Raw genomic sequence first — 23,474 nt, 5'->3', positions numbered from 1 at the left:
CCCTAAGAAACAAGCACCCCAATGACAAAATGAAACGTTAACGTGGCGCTCGGTGCAGGTACGCGCCTTGCGGGCACGGGCGCTGCTACGACCGGCACGCGTCGTACGAGTGCGCGTGCTCGGCCGGCTGGGGCGGGCGCAACTGCACCGTGGAGCTGCGCGGCTGCGACGCGGCGCCCTGCGCGCACCGCGGCACCTGCCTGCCCTGGCTCGCCAACGAGACCGACCACCGCTTCAACTGCTCCTGCGCGCCCGGCTTCTACGGCACCACCTGCGAGAAGGTGCACACGCAACCAAACGCGCGCACGCACACGTATACACACGCACGCACACGTATACACACGCACATACTCACAAAAACGTCATTCCGTATACTTAAGTAAGACTACAGCTGACATCGATGAACGCATTAACGACTATTGAACTAACATTATTATTTACACAACAGTATTCAAGCATGAAGAGGATATAAAATTACTACCAATAGCTTTCTTTTATTATTCGCAATTAACATTCCACACTCTCTACAGATAACAACAATGTCCCTAGAGAAGAGCAGCTACGTGGAGGTCAACACGTCCCGCGAGGAGGGCTACGACATATCGTTCCGGTTCAAAACGACCCTGGGCAACGGTCTCCTGGCCATGGGCAGAGGGTTCACGTACTTCTTCCTGGAACTGTCCAATGGCAGATTGAACTTGCACTCGAGTCTCCTGAACAAGTGGGAGGGCGTGTTCATCGGGTCCAGCCTGAATGATAGCAATTGGCAGAAGGTGGGTAGGATTGTTATATTAAAAATAAAGATGGTTATTTTTGGTGTCTAACAGAGAATTGGGATTGGCTATTTGTGTAAGTAAAGAGACGGATGATGTGGCAACTTCTAGAGAAAGTGAGTGAGTATCAGCTGTCAATATAATATTAACTAGCTGCGCCCCTCGATTTCACCCGCGCAAGTCCGGATCCCATAGGAATATCGGGATAAAAAGTTGCCTATATGTTATTCCAGTTGTCCAGCTGTCTACGTAACAAATTTCATTGCAATCGGTTCAGTAGATTTTGCGTGAAAGAGCGACAAACGCACACACATCCTTACAAACTTTCACATTTATAATATTAGTAGGAATGATTAAGTTCTCATGTTAAAATGAAAGTAACTGAATAAAAGTTCTGGAAATGCAGGTGTTCGTGACGATAAACTCGTCGCACGTGGTGCTGTCGGCGAACGAGGAGCAGACGATATACCCGATCAGCCAGAACGAGGCGTTCAACTCGAGCGTCACCTCGTTCCCGTCCACGCGGCTCGGCACCGCCGACTCGTCCTACGCGACGCTCAAGCACGGCCCCAACTTCTTCGTCGGCTGCTTCCAGGACGTCGTCGTCAACCAGCATTGGGTGAGTAGAAAGTAGAAAATGATCACCTGATCTTTGGAGCCAGAGAGTCTGTTGCCCAATCCACATGGGTGGTGTTTTTTATGACAGAAGCGCACAACTGAGCTGGTGATTCGACTGATGAATTTAGAAACAACTTAGAATTTACTATGTTGCAATTACTATATCTCGGTAGCTATTTACATCTCATTAGTCTTGTTCATACAAATAGATCATAAACCATCCAGGTTCCATATTTCACCATCTCCAACATTCCAGGTGCTCCCCGAAGACTCGAACGCGACGACACCTGAGTTCAGCACGGAGCGCGTCGGCACGGACTGGGCGGAGGAAGCGGAGGGGGAGGGGGAGGGCGAAGGGGAGGGAGAGGAGGGGGAGGGGGCCCGCGTGGTGCTGCACGGAGTGCGCGCCTCGTGCCCGCGCACCCCGCAGTGCGAGCCCAACCCGTGCCGGTCGGGGGGGCACTGCGAGGACGCGTGGACCACGTTCGTGTGCTCATGCCCCAGGCCCTACTTGGGGCACACGTGTCAATATAGTGAGTATGCGTGATAATATGGTACAAAGTTAGAAAAATTATGAAATATAAATTAATTTAATGCCTAGTGCGGGAGATTCAATGAATTTTAATGTTATACTTTACCGTTTAAATGTAAGAACTCGAAATAAAAATTGTATAGAATTTGTGATTCCTATGTATTTTCACCTTTATTTACCTAGTATAAGGCAAAGTCGCATTCTCTGTCTGTCTCTATGTATGTTTAAATCTTTAAAACTAGACGACTTTTAATGGGGTTTATTTCTTAATAGATGCGTGATTCAAGAGGAAGGTTTACATGTATAATAACATCTATTAAACTACTCCGAATTTACTAGTTATAAAGAGTAATTATCAACTAATCCCGCAGACTACACGGCGGCGACGTTCGGGCACGAGGGCGGCGCGCGGCACGCGGTGGTGCGCGTGCGCGTGCGCGAGGCGGCGCGCCGCGCCGTGCACGCCGCGCTCGACATCTCCATGTTCATCCGCACGCGCAAGCCCACCGGACAGATATTCTACCTCGGCTCCGGCTCCGCTCGGTGAGATCCCCCTGCTCATGTCGTGTTCAGAAACTCTATTCATAATAAAAGAATAAAATTAATAATTAAGTGACTTCAAAATCGCCATTGGGGGGTACCCATCATCATCAACATCAGCCCACACATGTTCCCACTGCCGGTTTCCTCACCATATTTTGCTTCACCATTTCAATGGGGGTACCTAAAAGCGAAAAATAAGATATGTTATCCTATTAATATTATAAATGCGAAAGTTTGTATGGATGTATGGATGTTTGTTACTCTTTCACGCAAAAACTACTGAACCGATTGCAATGAAATTTGGTAAGCAGATAGCTGGACAACTGGAATAACATATAGGCAACTTTTTATCCCAATATTCCTACGGGATACGGACTTACGTGGGTGATACCGCGGGGCGCAGCTAGTTAATACTATTATTACTATATTCGTATACCTTTAAACGAGCAATTCTTGTATATATATAATTGGAATCTCGGAATCGGCTCCAACGATTTTCATGAAATTTAGTATAAAGGGGGTTTCGGGGGCGATAAATCGATCTAGCTAGGAATTTTTTTTAGAAAATGTCGTATTCGTGTTTTTTTTTCCTGACATCTATTGGTGAATAATAATACTATTTTGCTTCGTAGATAGCTGGACAACTGAAATAACACATAGGCACTTTTTATACCGATATTCCTACGGGATACGGTTACGCAGCACGCTTACGCGGTTTCAACCTCGGGTCACAGCTAGTATACGATTATACGATTAAACTCCACGGAGTTTTCGAGTACCTAACAAAGAATTATACATATAATACAATCGAATTATAAATCTCTCCTTCTGAGTTATTATAAATTACTAGCTGCGCCCCGCGGTTTCACCCGCGTAAGTCCGTATCCCGTAGGAATATCGGGATAAAAAATAGATGTTGGCCGATTCTCAGACCTACCCAATATGCTTACCAAATTTCAGAGGAATCGGTCAAGCCGTTTCGGAGGAGTATGGCAACGAAAACTGTGACACGAGAATTTTATATATATAGATTAAGCTATTTATATACATTACATATCTTAAGAAAATATTTATCTCCAGGTTTGGTGGAACAGATGAAACACTCGTGGGTGCATCTCTAAAAGGTGGTGAACTGCTGGTCCACCTGCGCTTCAACCACACTCCTGAAGATTATACTGTCGGGGGAACTAGGCTGGACAATGGACACCTGCATCTTATACAGGTGTGCTATAGTAATTACTTTGCTTAATGCACTAAGTAACTCCCATCCAGAATTATCTCTAAAAAGACCTCTTATTCGACGTTTCTCTAATTTATTTTTTATAGATTCGTAAATTGCTTTTGCTTTGATTGTATAAAACTTAAAAATCTAGTTTGAAACAGCCGCATATTTGATAAAATATTTGAAATCATTGATATTAATGATGATATTGGTAGCGCATTGTTTTAACTAAATTATACTGAAAACTTTTTAACGGATTTTAAACGTGATTCATTCATTATATTACGGGGAGTCTCCCCGTGAGCACGCTCGCAGTAAAGTGTTCGAAACGTCGGGTTAATAATATAATGAATAAATCGCGTTTAAAATCCGTTAAAAAGTTTTTAATTTCTAAATGTATAATGATCGGGTAAAATCAAACACAAGAAAATACTAAATTATACCAATTATAATTGGCATCGGGTGTACCCTAAGCACGCCAAATCAAAAGCAGATAAACTAGTTGGTAGATGGTAGAACGTAAGAAACAAACTGACAAAAGTTATTTTTATTTATGTTCCACAGGTGGTGCGGAATTCAACGCTGGTACAAGTGAAGTTGAATGGAACGGAATACTTTAGAAAGTCTATCTCGGCAGCTAAACAACTTGACGCGCAGGTTAATATTACAAGTGTTATAATTGTATAATTAAAAAGAAAAAAAAACGTTTAATTATAATATCAACTGAATTGTCTATATTGATCTTATACAAAGTAAAAGTAAGGGAATTAATGAATCCTGGCGATCCTAATCAACATGATAAGATAATCTTATGAAATTAATGAACCGATCACCTGGTCACCGATCCTTGATAAGTGTACAAAAGATTGAATCAAATCTGTCCATTTTAAGGGTCAAAAACGATTCTAAAGGAGATGGTTACATACCAGCTTTTTTATTTTTTATTTTCTACATTTCTCGTATTGGTTATCATAAAAGCAGATTTCCTTCGGAAGCTAATATATGCGTTTTAAAAAAGTACACAATTTTACTTAATATGTAGAAATGTGTTGCTTTTTACAAAGCTTGAAATCTTTATTATTTTTTTATTTTATAATTTTTTTTAACAAGATAAACCTTTTTACAATATATTACCATTACAGGTGCTCTACCTAGGCGGGCCGCCAACCCCAGTATTTCCAGAAGCGACAAACTCCACCGCACCGTATCCTGAAGAAGATGACGCAGAATACTTTAAGGGTGTGATCCAAGACGTTCAGATTTCTAACGGGGTGAACGTAACAGTGGTGGAGTTCTTCCCCCTACAGGTGGAGGGGGTGGTGCTGCCCCCACCGTTTGGGGAGGTGGAACTGGATCCCCAGGGGGTGTTACGGGGTGTGGTGTCCGATGACGTGTGCGCCTCCACCCCCTGTCACCATAACGCGACGTGCACCAACACTTGGAACGATTATATGTGAGTTGGGATGTTTTGGGTCTTGTATTTATTGTCACAGAAATGTTAATATTTTTCTTCTGATAGCATATTGAAGTATTGCACCAAAGAATATGCCATGTATATAATATGTACTAAATATTTACTTTGATTTGAATTACAGTCAAGATATGAGACAATTCAGTTGTATATTCTGCAGTCATTTTTCATTCTGTATGAGTGTGTGTATCCATTAACTTATACCCAAAGTCTAAAAAAATAAATATTTTTATTTTCATTTCTCTTCTTTGAGTATTATATATGTATATATTTTGTTTTCCAACGTACAACGGTGTGTTGCCTGTTGGCAGGTGCACGTGCCCGCGCGGCTACAAGGGCAAGCAGTGCGACGAGGTGGAGTTCTGTCAGCTGCAGGGCTGCCCGCTCAACTCGCACTGTAGGAACCTCGATAGAGGGTGCGTTTGTATATGCATATGTATGACACTTGCTTTGGAGTGTTGTTCTGGCTGGAAGCTAAGTCAAATTGTATTTTCTTGTGTTTGGTTTTACGCGAGTATTATACATTTAGAAATTAAAAACTTTTTAACGGATTTTAAACGCGATTTATTCATTATATTATTAACACGACGTTTCGAACACTTTACAGCGAGCGTGGTCACGGGGAGACTGAAATATTCAATTTAAAATCCGTTAAAAAGTTTTTAATTTCTAAATGTATAATACTCAAAGTCAAATTGATTTAATTTCACTGTGTGTCGTAATGATTTCAAATTGTTTATTGAGCTTTGTATTTCCTGTAGGATTTTTGACTAATCTGTTTCAAGTTTTTCCATTATTAGTTTGTTAAATCAATAAAATGATCATGATGATGAATTAATAACCGTAAAATGGTCGGAATTACTCTAAATTAGATGTGTTACAAATGAAGAATTTATTATATATGGTGATTGCGTGTGCGCAGGTACGAGTGCGTGTCGAATGCGACGTTCGACGGCGTGAACACGACGCTGAGCTACACGCTGCGCAGGCCGGCCGCCGACGCGCTCGCCGACCGCCTGCAGCCGCCGCAATCGCTCACCATCACCTACAGGTGACGCGCGCACACACGCACACACGCACACACGCGCACGCACACACGCACACGCACACACGCACACGCACACACACACACACGCTCACACGTACACACAGCGCCGTATTCACGTGTATCTGCACACCGCATCTGCACTGAGCTATACGCTGCGCTTGCGCAACAATGTTCGCACGAATTGGAATGTGTTCGCAGGTATCGCCGCACTGGCTCATCAACCATTACACATACATACATATGCAAAAACACGCATGCCGCATTTGTAAACGCACAATCAGCAGTTATGAATACATGTGATTAAAATGGTAACCGATTGACTAAAGGATAACCTAAACTTGTCATTCGAAATATTAACTATTTCATGTTATTCGTATTTCATACTGTAATTCTTGGTAACAAGTGTTTTTTATTATTACTAATTGTACCTAGCTACTTATTTTAAATTGGTTTGATGAAAACGTATTTGGTCATCATCAACCCATTTACATCACATTCGACTTATGACCTCACTTACGCACAGTAATGACATGAAAAACACCTACAGGAGCAAAGTGGGCGGCACGCTGTTCCGCGCGGAGCTGGAAGAGGACACGGAGGAGGAGGGCGCTGTGGACGGCGAGGTGGAGGGGGACGGGCTGGGGGAGAGGGAGAGGGGGAGGAACAGCACGGGCGCGGCGTGGTTCAGCGTGGGCGTGTACCGCGGGCAGGCCACCGTGCAGTGGCGGCTGGGCGGGCTGCCGGCGCTGCGCACGCTGCGCTCGCGCACCGACCACCTGCAGTGGACCACGCTGCGCCTCTCCTTCGGGGACGGCCAGATCCGAGGTGGGTGGCCGAACGCTGGCTTTGCCTCTGTAAATGAGGAGTTTTAGTTAGGTTTGGTGTTCAGGAAATGGGGAGGAGGGGATGGGAGCAAGATAAAATGTCTAGTGACAGTATTGGTAAATTTGAATTTATTGTGTTTAAATGTTTAATTAAAACTTTTTAAATATTCGTTCCCTGCAGGTGCATTCGTGGACGCGGATGGGCACGAAGAGGTGAGCCTGACGGACAGCATCGACGTGGCGGCGTGGCAGCGGCTCGTGACGCGCGGCCTCATCACGCTGGGCGGCCTCAGGCATGCCTCCACGCCCAGGCCGAGGGTCGCCTCCACCACGCCTGTGGTGAGTGGCATCTATTGCAATCCACCAGCTAACATCCAAGACTTCATCTTGGACTCGCTAAATCGTCCGTTCTCATAGAAGTCATTAGAGCAGACCTGTTACCAATATATAAATTAAAAACTTTCGAAAAAGTTACTCAGAGAAATACATACAAATAATTTGAAAATATTTTTCTCGTATAAACGTTTCTTCTCGGCTAATTGTATGTATTGTTTGTTCCGTGTGTAGATGGACAACACAACTGAAGTGGTGTGGGAGTATTCGGAAGGGGACGAGTTCGATGACAACCTCGCTGGAGAGTACTTTAAGGTGAGACAAATATTTAATATTGGATCAAATCGATAAAAAAAAATGCTAGTGTGGAAATCTGTTTATTATAATTTCATGAGTTTACCCGGTTTAGTTTGTTGTTTAAATAAATTGTTCCAAACACTATATAGTATAAAAGAAACTCGCAATGTGCCGTCTGTATGTCTGTATGTTTAAATCTTTAAAATTACACAACTGTGTTCTTTTAATGCATAGAGTGATTTAAAACAAAGTTTTTATATATGTGGGGGTGGGGGGGAGGTAGAAGAGTTTTTGCTCCGAATAAAGCGCGTGCGAAGCCGCGGGCAAAATGTTGTAACTTGATATATCTGGATGGTATTTACGTAACGGGTGGTATGTCGGCGGCAGGGCTGCCTGGGCGCGGTGCACGTGGGCGCGCTGCTGCTGCCCTACTTCACGGAGCAGGAGCTGTTCGTGGGCGCCGCCGCCGCGCTGCTGGCCGCGCAGCCGCACTACGCGCTGCTGTGAGTCCAACCTGTATATTGCTCTTTGTGCTTTTTCTAGTTTGTCTTTATATAATATGTTTTACATATCCTATATTTCTTGGGAATCGAGCACAATTCGAATGGGGTCAACTCGCTCCGGGGAAGTATCACACCGCTACAGAAAAACGGTTTTGTGTTGCACGGTGTGTTGGGGAGGTCTCCTTTCTTTCTCCTCATCCTTCCCAATCCATTCCTTCTTTCCAGCTGTCCATCCTTTCCTTATACCATATGCCGTAAAAGCCATAAAAAGTGTTATGTTAGATTTCCAGTATCATCAATTTTTGCTACTAGAATTGTTAAATAGAACACATGTAGCTTAATTTCGTTTGATTTCAAGAATACGCATATATTTTCAAAATTTTTTGTCAAAGTCTTTTCACCGAGCAGGATTGACAAGCGTCTATCTACAGATTTAACTCCAGTACAGTTGATAATGAATCTAATTGGTCCCCCCCCCAGGTCGGGGTCCCCGTGGGGGTGGAGCGAGGGCGTGGGGTGCGTGCTGTGCCTGGAGCACGAGTGCGGGCGCGGCGCGCACTGCCGCGACGTGCGCAACTCGTACTCGTGCGCCTGCCCGCCGGGGTACGACGGGGATTACTGCCAGGTAACACGAGCAATACACCCCGTTCGGACTCCTTGTACACCTTGATCTAGCTAAATCGCTAATACCTATACTATTATATTATTTTGTTAACAGTTGTTACTGTTCTTTGTCATGACTTATGATAAATTTGAAAATTTATAGATTAGTCGCACAGATTATATTCTTATGTTATCGCGTAGAGCAAGACGATGTGGCCTCAAAGTGCGGCGCTAAGTACGACGCGTACTATATAACAAAGTTTTAAAATGTAAAGTAGACATGATTTTAAAAGAGTAACTACGGAGTTTCATCTCTGTAGAAATAGCTTTCCGAACTGGTGCTGAATATTAGATTATGTATTTTAACGTTTTAAAAGCGCTTCTGAAAGCTGTCTATTTGAATGGATAAATTTATAAATACGAAAAACAATATTTGAAAGGAGGTGGTTGTTTTGTTTCATCAGTGCGATTATGTTCAGTAACTGTGTGTTTTTACAATGTTTAATCGGACTGGCACATTTAAATTTCATTTTGGTATAGTCCAATCAGACTTGCATCGAGCTAATTGCGTGATATTTATACAGATCGACATAGATGAGTGCGAAAACAACCAGTGCCAGAACGGCGCCACCTGCAAGGACGACGTGGCGAAGTACGTGTGCCTCTGTCCGGAGGGCTTCGACGGCGAACTGTGAGTGCGAGGATGGAAATGTTTTGATTTATAATCGAATAGACTCATGCCATACATTTTTTTATTGTTTGTTGATTAATTAAACCGTGTTTTTTTTTATTTACCCACATTAATTATAAGTGATATATAATGAGTGTTGACGAATGTGGCAGGTGCGAGCACGACATCGACGAGTGCCTGTCGAGCCCGTGCGAGAACGGCGGCGCGTGCGCGGACGAGCCGGGCGGGTTCCGCTGCGCGTGCGCCGCCGGCTGGCGCGGCGCACGCTGCCGCCTGCCGCGCGACCGCACCTGCGCGCACCGCCCCTGCGCCGCGCACGCCGCCTGCGCAGACGTCTACGGTGAGACGCAGCGGGGCTATTCACGATTAAAGCCATATTTTCATAACGAATACGTCTAAACAACATATAATATATTAACTAAAAAAATGACTATTTGCGATATATTTTCAAATTCTATACATTAAAAAATGTGCACGTTAAGATGTATATGTCATTGGGCAGACCCCGCGACGGGCAACAACTACACGTGCGCGTGCGGCGCGGGCTGGGCGGGCGCGCACTGCGACGTGCCCTTCTGCCGCGACGAGCCCTGCCTGCACGGCGTGTGTAACGACACCGTCTCGGTTCGTTGTTTAAAAACATTTTTTATTCAAAGATAATATTAAATAACAATTTTTGATGTTCAGTTTGCTATATTTTCGATTTATGTTTTGGTCCTTCGAGCCCATATTAAATGTTTGATGGTTCCAGTTTTTTTATTTTTATGTTTTAATGTTAAATGATTATATATAAAATAATCTGTTTTTTGTTACAAAGAGTTACTGTAATTTTTTATTATGAGCGGAGCGAGCAAATGTTTTAAAAACTCTGTCTCAATGAATATAACACTGAATGAAGTCTAATAATTTAAGTTTATGAAGTCGCAAGTGTAACACGGAGTGTTTGTGTGCGCAGCCGCCGGTGTGCTCGTGCGCGAGCGGGTACGGCGGGCGGCGCTGCGAGCGCGAGCTGGACGCGTGCGCCGACGCGGCCGCGCCCTGCCTGCACGGCGGCCTGTGCCGCCCGCTCGCCGCGCGCCTCGCCTGCGACTGCCCGCCCGGTCGGTCGCCCGGCGCACGCGCATGCACACGCACACGCACATACACGCACATACCCACATCATCATCATCCCATATACGTTTCCCCCTGCTGAGACAAAAGCCTCCTATGTGGGAGGCCATGATCCTATACCCACATACACATTCATTAAACATACACACACATACATAACAAACCCAAACAAACACACTACTTTAATGATTGCCTGGGAGAGACCGCTACCTAGCGATAAGGCCGCTTTTTGCTTATTTATAATGTTATGTTCTGCTTGCTTGTTTTCTTTTCTTTTTTTTTATAAGCAATAAACAATTTCATTGCAAACACACACAAACACACCATACTTTGCCATACCACACACCTTACGTCACAATTCATACAACACGCTCACTCCACAACTCCTATCGCCACTCACACACACACACCACCGTATACTCCAATGCTCTGCCACAGCACAGACATACACATCGCACGTGACACAATGCACCTAGCATCTACCTTTTGTATGTGGTAGTCGAAAACACTTCGACACGACTTGGGCCAGCTCACACCAGGGAAGTGCCACACCCCCACAGAAGACTTACGTAAAATAGCATTCTGCTGTGTTTCGTTCAGTGAGTGGGGGAGCCGGAGGCCCATGTCCTTTTCCTTACCCTTCCCAGTCCTTTCCTTTATTCCTCTCACCAATCCTTTTTTAATCAAAAAGTCGGCAATCCATTTGTAGAGGCGTTAAATCTGCACTGGAACTTACTCCTCTCCAAATGTTCACAGGCGGTGGTAACGCTTACCATCAGGCGACCCACCAGCTCCATTGCCGAGGGTGGCATAAAAAAAAACACTACACCACGTGGCCCTGCACCATGTTGCACACACACAATATACAGTCAAATATATTCCGTTCATAGACGTATTATAAGAAATGGAGAGCTGAGAGTTATATGAGTCAACTTATACTTATTTATACTAACTTGGCATCGCCGCAAACAAGTGGAGAACTCTTGATAAACTAATTGAGTTAGGTTACAATGAAAATTGAACAAAATTAAATCCATAATATCTTCCGAATCTATCGTTTGTGCAAATAATATAAGGCTGAGAGTTTGTTTGTTTGAACGCGCTGATCTCAGAAACTGGACTGGATCAATTTTATATATTCATGCTCTGAATGCTATAGGCAATATATGTACCACGAGGAAAGCCGAGCGAGCCGCTATTGTTGTATATATTTAAATTTCATCATAGTCTCTACTTAATCGATTTATAAATTACTAGACGCTCGTCCCGGCTCCGCCTGGATATCAAGATTCCTGTTTTATCCCAAAGGAGCATTTAATCGGGATAAAGTCCTGTCACCCAAGTCATCTCCTACCCTGTCTGCATACCAAATTTCATTAAATCCGATCAGTAGTTGCAGCATGGTGATTGACGGACAAACATTCAAACTTTGACATTCATAATACTAGCTGCGCCCCGCGGTTTCACCCGTGTAAGTCCGTATCCCGTAGGAATATCGGGATAAAAAGTTGCCTTAGATATCTTTTTCCAGTTGTCCAGCTGTCTACGTACCAAATTTCATTGCAATCAGTTCAGTAGTTTTTGCGTGAAAGAGCAACAAACACACACATCCTTACAAACCTTCGCATTTATAATATTAGTAGGATGGATTAGCGCGATAAACATTCTCAAATACAAAAGACGTGCGCGATCCAATGCCCCACTCGCATCGGTATAGCCCAACTCGGTACAGTGTATCTCGCACGAAAGCGAAGCGGCTATCTTATCGCGGCGCGCCTCATCGATAGCAAACGTGCTGATAAGGTGATAAGGGGCATGCGATTCTCAAACTTCGTGAAATCGAAAAAAAAACATTCTTTAATTTTTAAGTATACTAGCTTCCACATGTGGCTTTGCCCGCGTGAATTTTAGCTAGCCCAAGGGAGCATTTAATCGGGATAAAAAGTATCCTATCGCCTAAGTCAGCTCATACCGTCTATATACAAAATTTCATCAAAACCCGTTCGGTAGTTTCAGCGTGATTGACTGACAAACGTCCAAACAAACAAACTTTCACATTTGTGATATTAGTGTGCAAAGTGTGTAATGTGTAATATGGATTTTGTATCGTTTTATTATTGCACGATAAAATTACCAAACATCCGTGTAAATTTATACTCAGAAATTAAAGTTTTCCTTAATATAGGAAATAATAGATCTTTATATAATACAAGTTTTTAGTAAATGTGCAGCTGAAACGTTAAAATCCGTGGCAAAATTAAATTATTAATACACAAAAATGTTTCATTAGAGCTGCATTATAATAATATTTCATTACTAATTTAAAATATGCATCCCTAGCTGCGCCCCGCGGTTTCACCCGCGTAAGTCCGTATCCCGTAGGAATATCGGGATAAAAAGTTACCTATATGTTATTCCAGTTGTCCAGCTGTCTACGTACCGAGTTTCATTGCAATCGGTTCAGTAGTTTTTTCGTCAAAGAGCAACAAACACACACACATCCTTACAAACTTTCGCATTTATAATATTAATAGGATTAGTAGGATATTAGTATGAAGAAGGATAGAAAGGAAGGATTATTGTTCGTGAGTCGGGTCGGTATACACTATGCTTTATGGAATAGACACTGACACTCTCATTACTGAACCTTTTTAAGGAGCGGTGTGGCTATCAAATTATCGAATAGAAAAAATGTGAAAGCTACACGTGTTGCGTCGTTTAAAGGATACAAATAATAAAATTAGTGAAATTATTTGCATTCTATGCTTAGTTTATATAAATTGCGTTCGCTGTAACTTCATTTTGTGATATAATGAATTGTGCGACTTTAATTAGCGAGTAAATTAACAACTTTTTCACAAAATTAAAAAACATAATTACAACCAAATTACATTATCAAGTCACAATTGATACCCATGCTTTATATGAGCTACTCGTCATAGTTCTATCAGCTAGACTACGTCTAATTTTATTTCTACATTTGTCAACTCTGGATACAAATGTTGCAATTTTGTGCCTCTGGATGGCATTAAAGGAGTTCACTCTAAATTTTGTGTACATATCGGAAGTGCTACAGAATTTATCAAGTCAGCCATCAGATACCGGAAGATCTTATTATGTCCCACTCTAATGCTCTCTTCGTATATGTTAATAATTGTGCTAATGGAGATAAAATTTCAACATTTTGCGCTTATGTATAATACTACTTTCCTACTTAATAATATTATAAATGCGAAGGTTTTGTAAGGATGTGTGTGTGTTTGTTGCTCTTTCACGCAAAAACTACTGAACCGATTGCAATGAAATTTGATACGTAGACAGCTGGGCAACTGGAATAACATATAGGCAACTTTTTATCCCGATATTCCTATGGGATACGTACTTACGCGGGTAAAACCACGGGGCGCAGCTATTATGTTAATAAATGTGTTAGTGAAGATAAAATTTCAACATTTTGCGCCTACGTATAATACACTATAATAGTTTAATTAGTCATCTTAGCCAATCTGGTCAAAAACAATTTGCGTCATAACGCAACAACGACGAGCGAACCGCCTGAAACGATTGCGAATTTTCGATAAACTCAACCGTAAACGTCAAGCTGCACACAAACAGCGGGACTGATCTCAGCCGATGACTAATTAGAGTTACATCAATTACATTATCGTTGGGCGACATTGAGGGCGATGAGGAAATCGTCCGCGGTACACTTTGCGAAGCGCTGGCCTTCGTACGGTTCGGACGTGAAAAACTGCACTGAAATTCCATTTCGGCCGCCGCTCGGATCGAGATGTAGTGTGTGTTTGTGTGTTTTTGTGCACGATGCTGCTGTGTGTTTGGCGGATACTCGTAGTTGTGGCCGTCATAGGTACCGTGTTGTGTTTCGCTGGCTTCGTTGTTACGTATGTGGGTCGCTGTGACCGCTGCGAGATGGTTAAATAGTTAGAGTTTATAGTGTTAAGGTCACGTAACGTTTGTTTGTAACTAGGATATAATTCACTAGCGGTACGTCCCGGCTTCGTTCGTGGTTTACATACAGCCTCTAGCACTCAGGGACTCGACAGTTCTAACAAACAAACGAACTGCTTAAACAGTTTTAAATTATTATTATAGATTAAAGTATCTATAAGTTTTCATGGCGTTAGTTCCATATATTTTTTATCTTAATGAATATCTAAATTAATGTGTGTCGTGTTTTGTGATAAAACTATGAATATATATTGCTACCACAATTATATTGTATATTTGTTATTCATTAATTCAATGCATGAATAAATGAATAGTAATTGATTTATGACAGTAAGCAGTAGACAAGGTGACTATAGACAATGCCTCCTCAATAAGGCTTGGTATGTTTATGCAAAATGTAATTAATAAAAAGTCATAATAATCAAAGTCATACCATAAAATCGTTCGGTTGTGACGTAAAGGAAGGACAAACGAATGTTTTTTTTTTTTAATTTTTAAGGATTATTATGAGTCAGTTCAGTATTCTAAATGTTTTATGAACAACATTTTTATTTCATATAATGATTTTCAGCACATTTTCGATTAATATGATAATGAATTTTTGAATTTTTTTTGCTGATGATATAGATGAATGTGTCTTATAAGAATCTAGTGTAAATAAGTGAAGTCTCGAATCCTCATGTGGGGCAGAAACTATTTGAATTTGCTTCGGAAAGTAGCATAACCGCTTATAACTTTCAAGATTAATTCGGGACTCGTAGACTGATAGTGAGGTTGACTGTTATAATATCGGTCAAGCACATGAGTGAGGTGGCCACTGCATCCGTACTAGTCGAGTCAATGAGTGATTTGTAACAATACTAAGTGCACGAGATAGGTTTCCAACTATACTGGTACTAGTCAAGTCAAGTCAATGAGTGAGTTGTAAAAATAATTCTAGGGCATGAGTGAGGTGACCCACTTTACTAATGGTCCTCAAACTTATATCGTCTAACGCCTCTTTGTTAATCAATTACTATACAGGTCTGCTATTCATTTATTTCTGCATTTCTTACCTTCCCCCCTCTAGGTCTTTCGCGCCCACAAGACTTTGGGAAAGACTGCACTATACCGTTATTAATAAAAACAATGAGTGAGTTATATCTTTATACGGTGGTGTGGTGTTGCAGAATGGCGCGGGCTGCGGTGCGAGGAGGACGTGGACGAGTGCGCCGAGCTGCTGGTGGACTGCGGGCCCGGCACCTGCCGCAACCTGCCCGGCGGCTACACGTGAGTGTAGTTTTGGCTTGTGTTTTCGTTTTAAAGTGATCACTTCATATGGGAGGGTGAAACGCTTCGTTACGTAACGCGTTACGCCGTCTGACTTCCCTTTCTCTGACGCAAACGTTTAGATTGGTTTGTCACCCCTGTCAGGCGTCCCGAGACATTTTTTCGTTTGAGTGTGTTATAGTATGGACTGGATAGATGTAGCTGATGTGTATGTCTAGACTGTAATTTATTTGTGAAAGAGAATAAAAAAATATTGCCCGTTTCATGTCAGATTTATTCGTATAGAAGACTACACAATTCCGTTACAGTGAACTTCTTTCAACGCCTTAAAATTATATATGCTGTTTTCAGATGCGAGTGTGAAGCCGGCCTGTGCGGGGATCGTTGCTCTCTCGTGGACCCGTGCTGGGAGGAGGCGGGGAATATGGAAGGGGTTGCGGAGGGAGAGGGAGTGGGCGGGAACCGCACCGGGCCTTGCGTGCGCGGCGTGTGCGAGCAGCGCTGCCGCAACCAGACCGACTACGTGTGCCACTGTCCCGCTGGATGGGGGGGCAAGGTGGGTGCTCATACTATAACTCTATCTATCAGTATATGTATAAAGGAAACGTTGGTTTAACGTGATTCTCTTTTAATTTATTAATATTTAACCCTTGTCATATTTTGTAATAGGTACGCTAATTTATAACATCAGAATCTATTGCGTAATGCAGCTATTGTACTAAATAAATATTTAGCTTAAAACAAGATCTCCGACGTTTTAAATGCACGCAAAACTTAAAAAAAGAACTGTCCGTTCCCTTTCATATAAAGAATATGACATAACGCATTCGCAGGAGTGCTCTGAGGCGCTGGAGGGCGGCGCGGGTGGGGCGGGCGGCGCGGGCGGCGCGGGGGGCGCGGGCGCGCGCGTGGCGCTGGGCGTGGGCGGCGCGCTGCTGGGCGCGCTGCTGCTGGGCGGCGCGCTGGCGCTGCTGGCGGCGCAGGCGCGGCGCAAGCGGGCCACGCGCGGCACCTACTCGCCCTCCGGCCAGGAGTACTGCAACCCGCGCGCCGAGCACCTGCACCACGCGCTCAAGCCGCCGCCCGAGGAGCGCCTCATCTAGGTGAGCGCCCCCCCCCCCCTCCACACGCAACCCGCTGTAAGCTGAACACGAACAGTGCACCACACAACACGCCACAATGCCTTACAACACACTTCGACCTATAACACCCAGAGCACTACACAACACGTCACAACACAATACGCTGTGTAACACCCAATGCACCACACGCATTGATTAATACGCTAATTATTAACAAATTGGTTATTTATGTGTTTATTTTATGGTTTCAGTGGCGACGCCACGGCAACAGAACAAAAGCAATGGACCTTGTTAGCGAACTCGTCGCGACTGTACCAAATCATTATTTGACTTGTGTGTGTTTATTGTACCTGCGTGTGTGTGTGTGTCCGTGTGGGTGTCGTCATGTGTACACTAACAAGCTTTAAAAATTATTACAAAAATCTGCCACTGCGTGCATACAGTCGGCAACGTAATGCAAAATGTTTGATAGATAATTTTTAATAACTTCACTCAATCGAAAGTCACTGTTCTAATAAAATACTTTGTAAATACACCCACTGTGTCTGTGCGTATGACTGTACGTGTAAAATAACTCGCTAGTATATAAGTAAAACAATGAATAGAGAAATGTATTATTTCCACTTCCCTCATCGACTGTACATTTGACAATTTAGTAGGAATATTCGACGTATACGTATTTTAATGTAGTTAAGTGGAAATGAATTCTAAAATTATGAATTTACCGCAGTAGAGTAGTTCGTTCGCTTCACTTAGTCGTAAGCGACACACGTCTAACTAGAGGGCTTTACCCGGCGGAGGGCTGGCGGCGGCCGGGATGATAATTTGTTTAATATTTTAATTTACATTATCATATTTATTGATGTTTTATAATGTATTTATTATTGGAGCATATTAATCACAATGGAATAGTTTGTGATACAATTTTGGAATTTGATAGTTTCCCTTTATGTGTCTAAAGGTAACGAAAAACAAAACAAAAACAATCTATACAAATAAAAATTACCCGAACAGTTCTGTAAATTTTGTTTTTACTGCATTTTTTTTTAAAGCTACACAGATTGTTATGGAGATAAAAAACGTACCACGCGTGAAGCCGGGGCGGACCGCTAGTATATTTATGAGCAATAAATATAATACCATTGGTACTGAATTATTTATTATTATAAGAATATGTATCGTTGAGTATTTTCATTTTATATTCATTCAATCAGTGGTCACAATTGATTTTTCATAATTTTAAACATCCTTGTGATCCTGTAGGACTCCGCGAACTCGTCCGCCGCCAACCCGAAGCATATATAATATTTTGTCTCCTTTACAGCACGTCTGCCTTACTTTTTTATCTGTATATATCGTAGTGTAAGTGAGACGGAAAGCGTGAACATTCTAAATTAATTGATAGTGAAGGCGTCTCGCTCGCACACTGGGACCTGCGCACGCGCAAATCGAAACAACGATACACGTTTACATTTTGGAGGCTATTTTTATATGGGATAAGATTAAGAATACTTTAAAGGGGACGTCGACACGGAATTATATTATAAATGGGGTTTTAGTGTCGATAGCAATTTAATTTCGTATAAAAGTATATAATATTGTTACTAGAGATGCGCGTGCGACGAGGCTGGCGGCGAGGCGCTAGTGCCTTATACAGAAGTCTGTTATATTGAAAATTATATTATTATAATGATCAGGCGTCGTTTTTCGAGCGATTTCATTATATTTAACCTACCTAATTAATAAAATATGGGTATACATATATCGTAACTTTAATGATTAATTATATTAAAGGATTATTCTTAGTGTATGTCGTATGTTGTCAGAATGTGTTCTGTGTGTATATTGCATAGATTTTTGACATTAATATTACGAACAAAAAAATATAATTAATCTACGCGTGTCATCGCTCGTGAGTACGACGCCTACGTGTAAGGACTCATTCAGTATATGTAGGAGCTAGCCTAGATCTAAGTACACTAGAGTATGTCTATAACTAAATAGTTAAAATTAAGTCTATTTGGACCTGTCCCATATTTATAGTGGTAAAATACAGGTTTAAAGTGGTTTTTCTTAAAAAAAAAATTAAAAAAAAACTTGGATCGTTTTATAATGTTTGCATAAATGTCGGATTTACTTTCTATTTTCATCGACCTTGCAACTGTTTTTATTCTATGCTATTTTCAATTATGAACTGCTATCTCCTTCACTCTCTCTTCCGTTCATATAGTCTATCTCTTTCACCCGTCCAGTAGTGCAACCGTTTATGGAAACATCTAAAAAGGACACCCGATGTACTTAACACCAGTTTTCTGGAAATTCAATCATTGCTCAACTTGTAACATTCCAATTATTCAATGAATATAAAATATTTGATTTAACTTATTGTTGATATGAAATTTTACTTAATTATTTTAACGTTAATATTGAGTATTCTAATGTATTTTTATCACTGTAGTTTTATGAATAATTTATGATTACTTAATATTTTTGCGATAAGCAATATATACTATGTATTATTATATAATGGAGCGGGACTAATACCTGAATGACGAATTTTAAAGTATTATATCGGTCGAGTTCACGGTTCGCTGCTTGCTTTTATATTTACATACAAACAAAGAAAAAAACGTATGCCAAACCATTTAACGCTCACGATATGCTCTGATTTTAAAGTTAATCTATGCATTACTCATTTTTTTCCCATCTTTACACTATATTCCTTTTAAATCACCAAATCCATTACAACTTCATAAAAGAATATTTTACAAGTCGGAGCGTGTCTTGAGACGATATCGTGTCGGAGCCGGAGCGTGAACTCGTCCTAGCGATGGGTTAACATTTGTGATATTTTCGTAGTGTTCTTCGCGACCGAACTTTACGGTTATTTCAATTGTAAATACATATTATTTATTAATAATTAATTAGTGCAAATTAGTATTTCTAGTGTTGTAAGTGTGCTTAATCACTGGGAAGTAAATTTTTGAATTTAGTGTTTAATATTGAGGCAGCTGTTCGGTTGCGAGCAATGTTACCGTCCACTGAGCGAAAGCAACTATTCATTTGTATTAGAGTAAGTTTATCGGCCTTTACTCATTAATAATAAATAAACAATAGACTTAAAGAATATGATTGTTTTATTTGTTTATGTAAACATTTATGCTATTCCAATTGACGACGCGTCATAAAATTTTTGAATTATTGTCTTGTTCAGTCAGTTACTAGTTTTTCTACGAAGCGTCTATTTGGCTAAATAAATTCAATATCTTTTAATAATAGAATAACACTAAGAAAGACATCCTTTGCTTATAGAAAATTATGCGCTTTATAATATAAATAAACACATCGATGTTTACACGCACGGTAGGCGTCGAAATTAATTAAAGACATGGCTCCTGCCTCGTCTATCTGATATAGATGCCTAAAGCTTTTAATTGAGCTCCACAGTAATTGGTTTAATCGTTCAATTAGTCTACAATAAATATTGCGCATTCATACACACGTTCAGCTTACACATTTTTCAGCTGGATTTAAATTTTTAGCTTCAATTAATTTTGCTTGATTTGACTATGATTTATTTGGTTGTTTTCCTCATGAAAATGTCAACATCGAATCAACAAGGGCCAACAAATGAAACAATGCCTAGTTCTAAACACGTCCTTTATTCAAATATTGTACAGGTTGTTACAAGACTATGTTACAGCAGCGCAAGAGCGCGTCGCCGCCCGACTCGCACTTGCCGGGAAATACATCGCAAATACACATTACGATGTACTTGACGACATCACACAAATATAACTTTAATACTGTATACAATATAATTTCATATAAACAGGTCCCAAATAAACATTATATTTTAACGTAACAACTAAGGCTTATGACTAACGGACGGTCCCTACATTCAATGTATCAAATTTTTTATAACACACGACACGTCAAAAATTTTGTAGCGTTTTTGAAATTGAATAGATTGAAAATAGGGCCCGGATGTGAATAGCTACCAAACGCAATATTGGATAAATCAATGCTATTTTATCGCCTTACGCTTTCAACAGTAAGTATAAACATCTAAGTCAGATATATTTAGTTTGAAGTTGTAAAAAATGTCGATCACAAAAACCCTACTCATATCGTTGTTCAATCGACAACCTTACTCTTTTTGATAGAAAATACCTACGAATATACCGATAGTTAAGTCTACATAACACAGAGTGTCGGGCGAGCGACGCGGGCGACATAACGGCAAGCCTCAAGCTGTCGCAAAGGAATGACTTAGATATAATTCTCTATTGCATTTGCTTCATGTGTCATCCACACTAACGGGTGTATTTATAGGAGACTTTAAAAACAAATATACGAATTCAATGAAATACTTAAAACATATTATTTAAATAAAATATTAGTTCATAAATTGTACATGATACAAACATTATTTAAAAAAGAACAAAAATCGTATATAAAACTTTAATAAAATCGTGTCGCGTCGTCTACACCCGCTCGTGTGTACGACGCCTAACATTTCCCCCACCGGTGTGGACGAGCCCTTTGGCACTTCTGAAACTACGTCGATACGAAAACAACTGGAGGGATTCGGAAGAATCAGTTCGTTACGGCGATGCGCAGGCGCCGATATTTCCGAGATTTTGTTTAAGCACTGCAAATTATTAATACTAAACGTTACTTATTTATTGTCGCTTATAATTTTTTTTAAAAGGAAGCATAGACCAAAGGTTGTAAATTTTTCATTATCAAATATTTCACTTGTAATGCGGTATAAAACTCTCCAAAGCAGGTAATTGCTACACTCTGCACATCGCCGACATTGTTTGGACGTTATCATTCAACTTGGGACGTCATCCCCATACGAAATTATTCACTTAATGATATATTTTTTTAACAATTCCTTTGAATGTCCAAAAGTCCAAATCCTTCTTTCGGATTTATTTATTTATGACAACACCACAATTCTAATAATTTTTAAAGCATTTTTAATACTTCCACATTAACAACAATTTCTTTATTCACAAAAAAAACCCCCTCCCATATAGAGATGGCGCCACAGCGGAACAATCATCTAGTGTACGACACACCTAACTACACACTGACTTAGCACCAGTCAAGTGAGCACTTTCGTTTTTTTACACGAGAAAAAAAAAATAAAATGGAGGACTGTAGTCATCGAGAAGAGTGGAGGAAGCACGGCATACAAAATTATAAATCACCAACCGACTTCAACATACGGACGCCGCGCGATAAAAACAAAATGGCGTCGAAACTTCTAGACATATACATAAATAAATATTGTAAGAAAAACTAAATCTTTGACAGGGGAAGAAATTTTACTTAATTTAATCATAGACTCGCACCAAATTGTTTTCAGCGCGCGAGCAGCCAAATGCTCATATTATATACAAAAATACACCATCAAATTATTAAATAATTAAAAAATATAAGAATCATTCACAAATCATACACGATTACACAGTGTAGCGGCGCCTGCCGGCTCCCTGCCGGGGCCGGCGAGCGGATTTAGTCCCTAAACAAACAATACATACAGTTATAATTCGTTTGAAGTCGATTTAAACATAGGAACGTTCACGTAAATCGTCAAACTATAAATTATTATCTTACAACACGAAACATAAGTCGTACAAAACGATCGGCCATGCAACCGCTAACTGCCGTCGAAGGAGCGCGTGAGATCCGACACGAGGATTTTAAACTTTATTTATTTACCATATATATTTTCATAAAATTTATTCAATCGCGACTAGATTCTCTCTAAATACCAAAAACAATGGAACATAAGTATATAAGTACTATAAAGCAGTGGCAATAATAAAAACCCTTGGATTAAATTTGTCGTAGCGAGTAAAATTTTTTCGATATTGATATCACAAACATTATGTGAGTTTGTTACGTTGTAGAGGGTAACCTCATGACCTACTGGCTGTATATGTACCACGGACGAAGCCGGGTCCGAACGGATAGTAATTAATAAGCTGTAACATCGTTTGCGAAAATTCTCATGTCGTATCTTACAGACAACAAAAAAAAAAAATAAAGTTAAGTTACACATAATAAAACATATGGCATAATTTATAATACATTAAAAACAATAACTACGCCTCGCCACGCCGCCACACATTGTCATGTTCCATTGAAACTTATTTTGAAATAGAAATATAGTTTTTGGTAAATAACCGAAAAAACGTGAGAACAAAAAATATTTCGAATCGCTACGATCAGCCAATCAGAGGGCTCCGCGTCATCAAATTCGCGGTTTGCTAACGCTAAGTCATTTACCAACAACCGCGTGTGTATTCACAATTGAAGCGCTGAATTTGTAAAAATATAATTTATGACATTTCCATTGCACTTTGTTCTCGAGATACGTTTTTATATTTATACACAAACATACATTTAACAATTGCGATTTGAGATATATGTTGACTGTATTATTTTCAAAGAAAAATAAACTAAATCTTAATCGCTCCCGCCCCCTCCCGCCCCCAATAAAAAAGAAAGAAAATGACGAATCTCACTTAGCAAAAACATTGCCTCACAATAAAAACGTGTCCGCCT

At 40.8% G+C, this 23,474-nt stretch overlaps 1 protein-coding gene across 1 annotated transcript in view; it reads left to right on the top strand.

Annotated features, from left to right (window-relative positions):
* The window catches only part of LOC119830488 (protein crumbs), a 62,198-nt gene extending 42,182 nt beyond the window's left edge, over positions 1–20,016 (top strand). The window contains exons 22-44 of the mRNA XM_038353533.1: positions 59–281; positions 531–773; positions 1,180–1,392; positions 1,648–1,924; positions 2,295–2,466; positions 3,547–3,688; positions 4,253–4,345; positions 4,831–5,141; positions 5,471–5,575; positions 6,082–6,210; positions 6,755–7,032; positions 7,213–7,370; positions 7,599–7,679; positions 8,049–8,164; positions 8,645–8,789; positions 9,352–9,458; positions 9,611–9,798; positions 9,961–10,082; positions 10,414–10,558; positions 15,708–15,807; positions 16,159–16,363; positions 16,641–16,910; positions 17,141–20,016. Coding sequence (XP_038209461.1) covers positions 59–281; positions 531–773; positions 1,180–1,392; positions 1,648–1,924; positions 2,295–2,466; positions 3,547–3,688; positions 4,253–4,345; positions 4,831–5,141; positions 5,471–5,575; positions 6,082–6,210; positions 6,755–7,032; positions 7,213–7,370; positions 7,599–7,679; positions 8,049–8,164; positions 8,645–8,789; positions 9,352–9,458; positions 9,611–9,798; positions 9,961–10,082; positions 10,414–10,558; positions 15,708–15,807; positions 16,159–16,363; positions 16,641–16,910 — 3,823 coding nt within the window. The 3' untranslated portion in view covers positions 17,141–20,016. The remainder of the gene's footprint in view (positions 1–58; positions 282–530; positions 774–1,179; positions 1,393–1,647; positions 1,925–2,294; positions 2,467–3,546; positions 3,689–4,252; positions 4,346–4,830; positions 5,142–5,470; positions 5,576–6,081; positions 6,211–6,754; positions 7,033–7,212; positions 7,371–7,598; positions 7,680–8,048; positions 8,165–8,644; positions 8,790–9,351; positions 9,459–9,610; positions 9,799–9,960; positions 10,083–10,413; positions 10,559–15,707; positions 15,808–16,158; positions 16,364–16,640; positions 16,911–17,140) is intronic.
* Positions 20,017–23,474: the final 3,458 nt, after the last annotated feature.

Source organism: Zerene cesonia, chromosome 11 (genome assembly GCF_012273895.1).
Source record: "Zerene cesonia ecotype Mississippi chromosome 11, Zerene_cesonia_1.1, whole genome shotgun sequence".
In the NCBI taxonomy this organism is placed as follows: domain Eukaryota; kingdom Metazoa; phylum Arthropoda; class Insecta; order Lepidoptera; family Pieridae; genus Zerene; species Zerene cesonia.
This window is presented reverse-complemented; position numbering and strand designations above follow the sequence as displayed.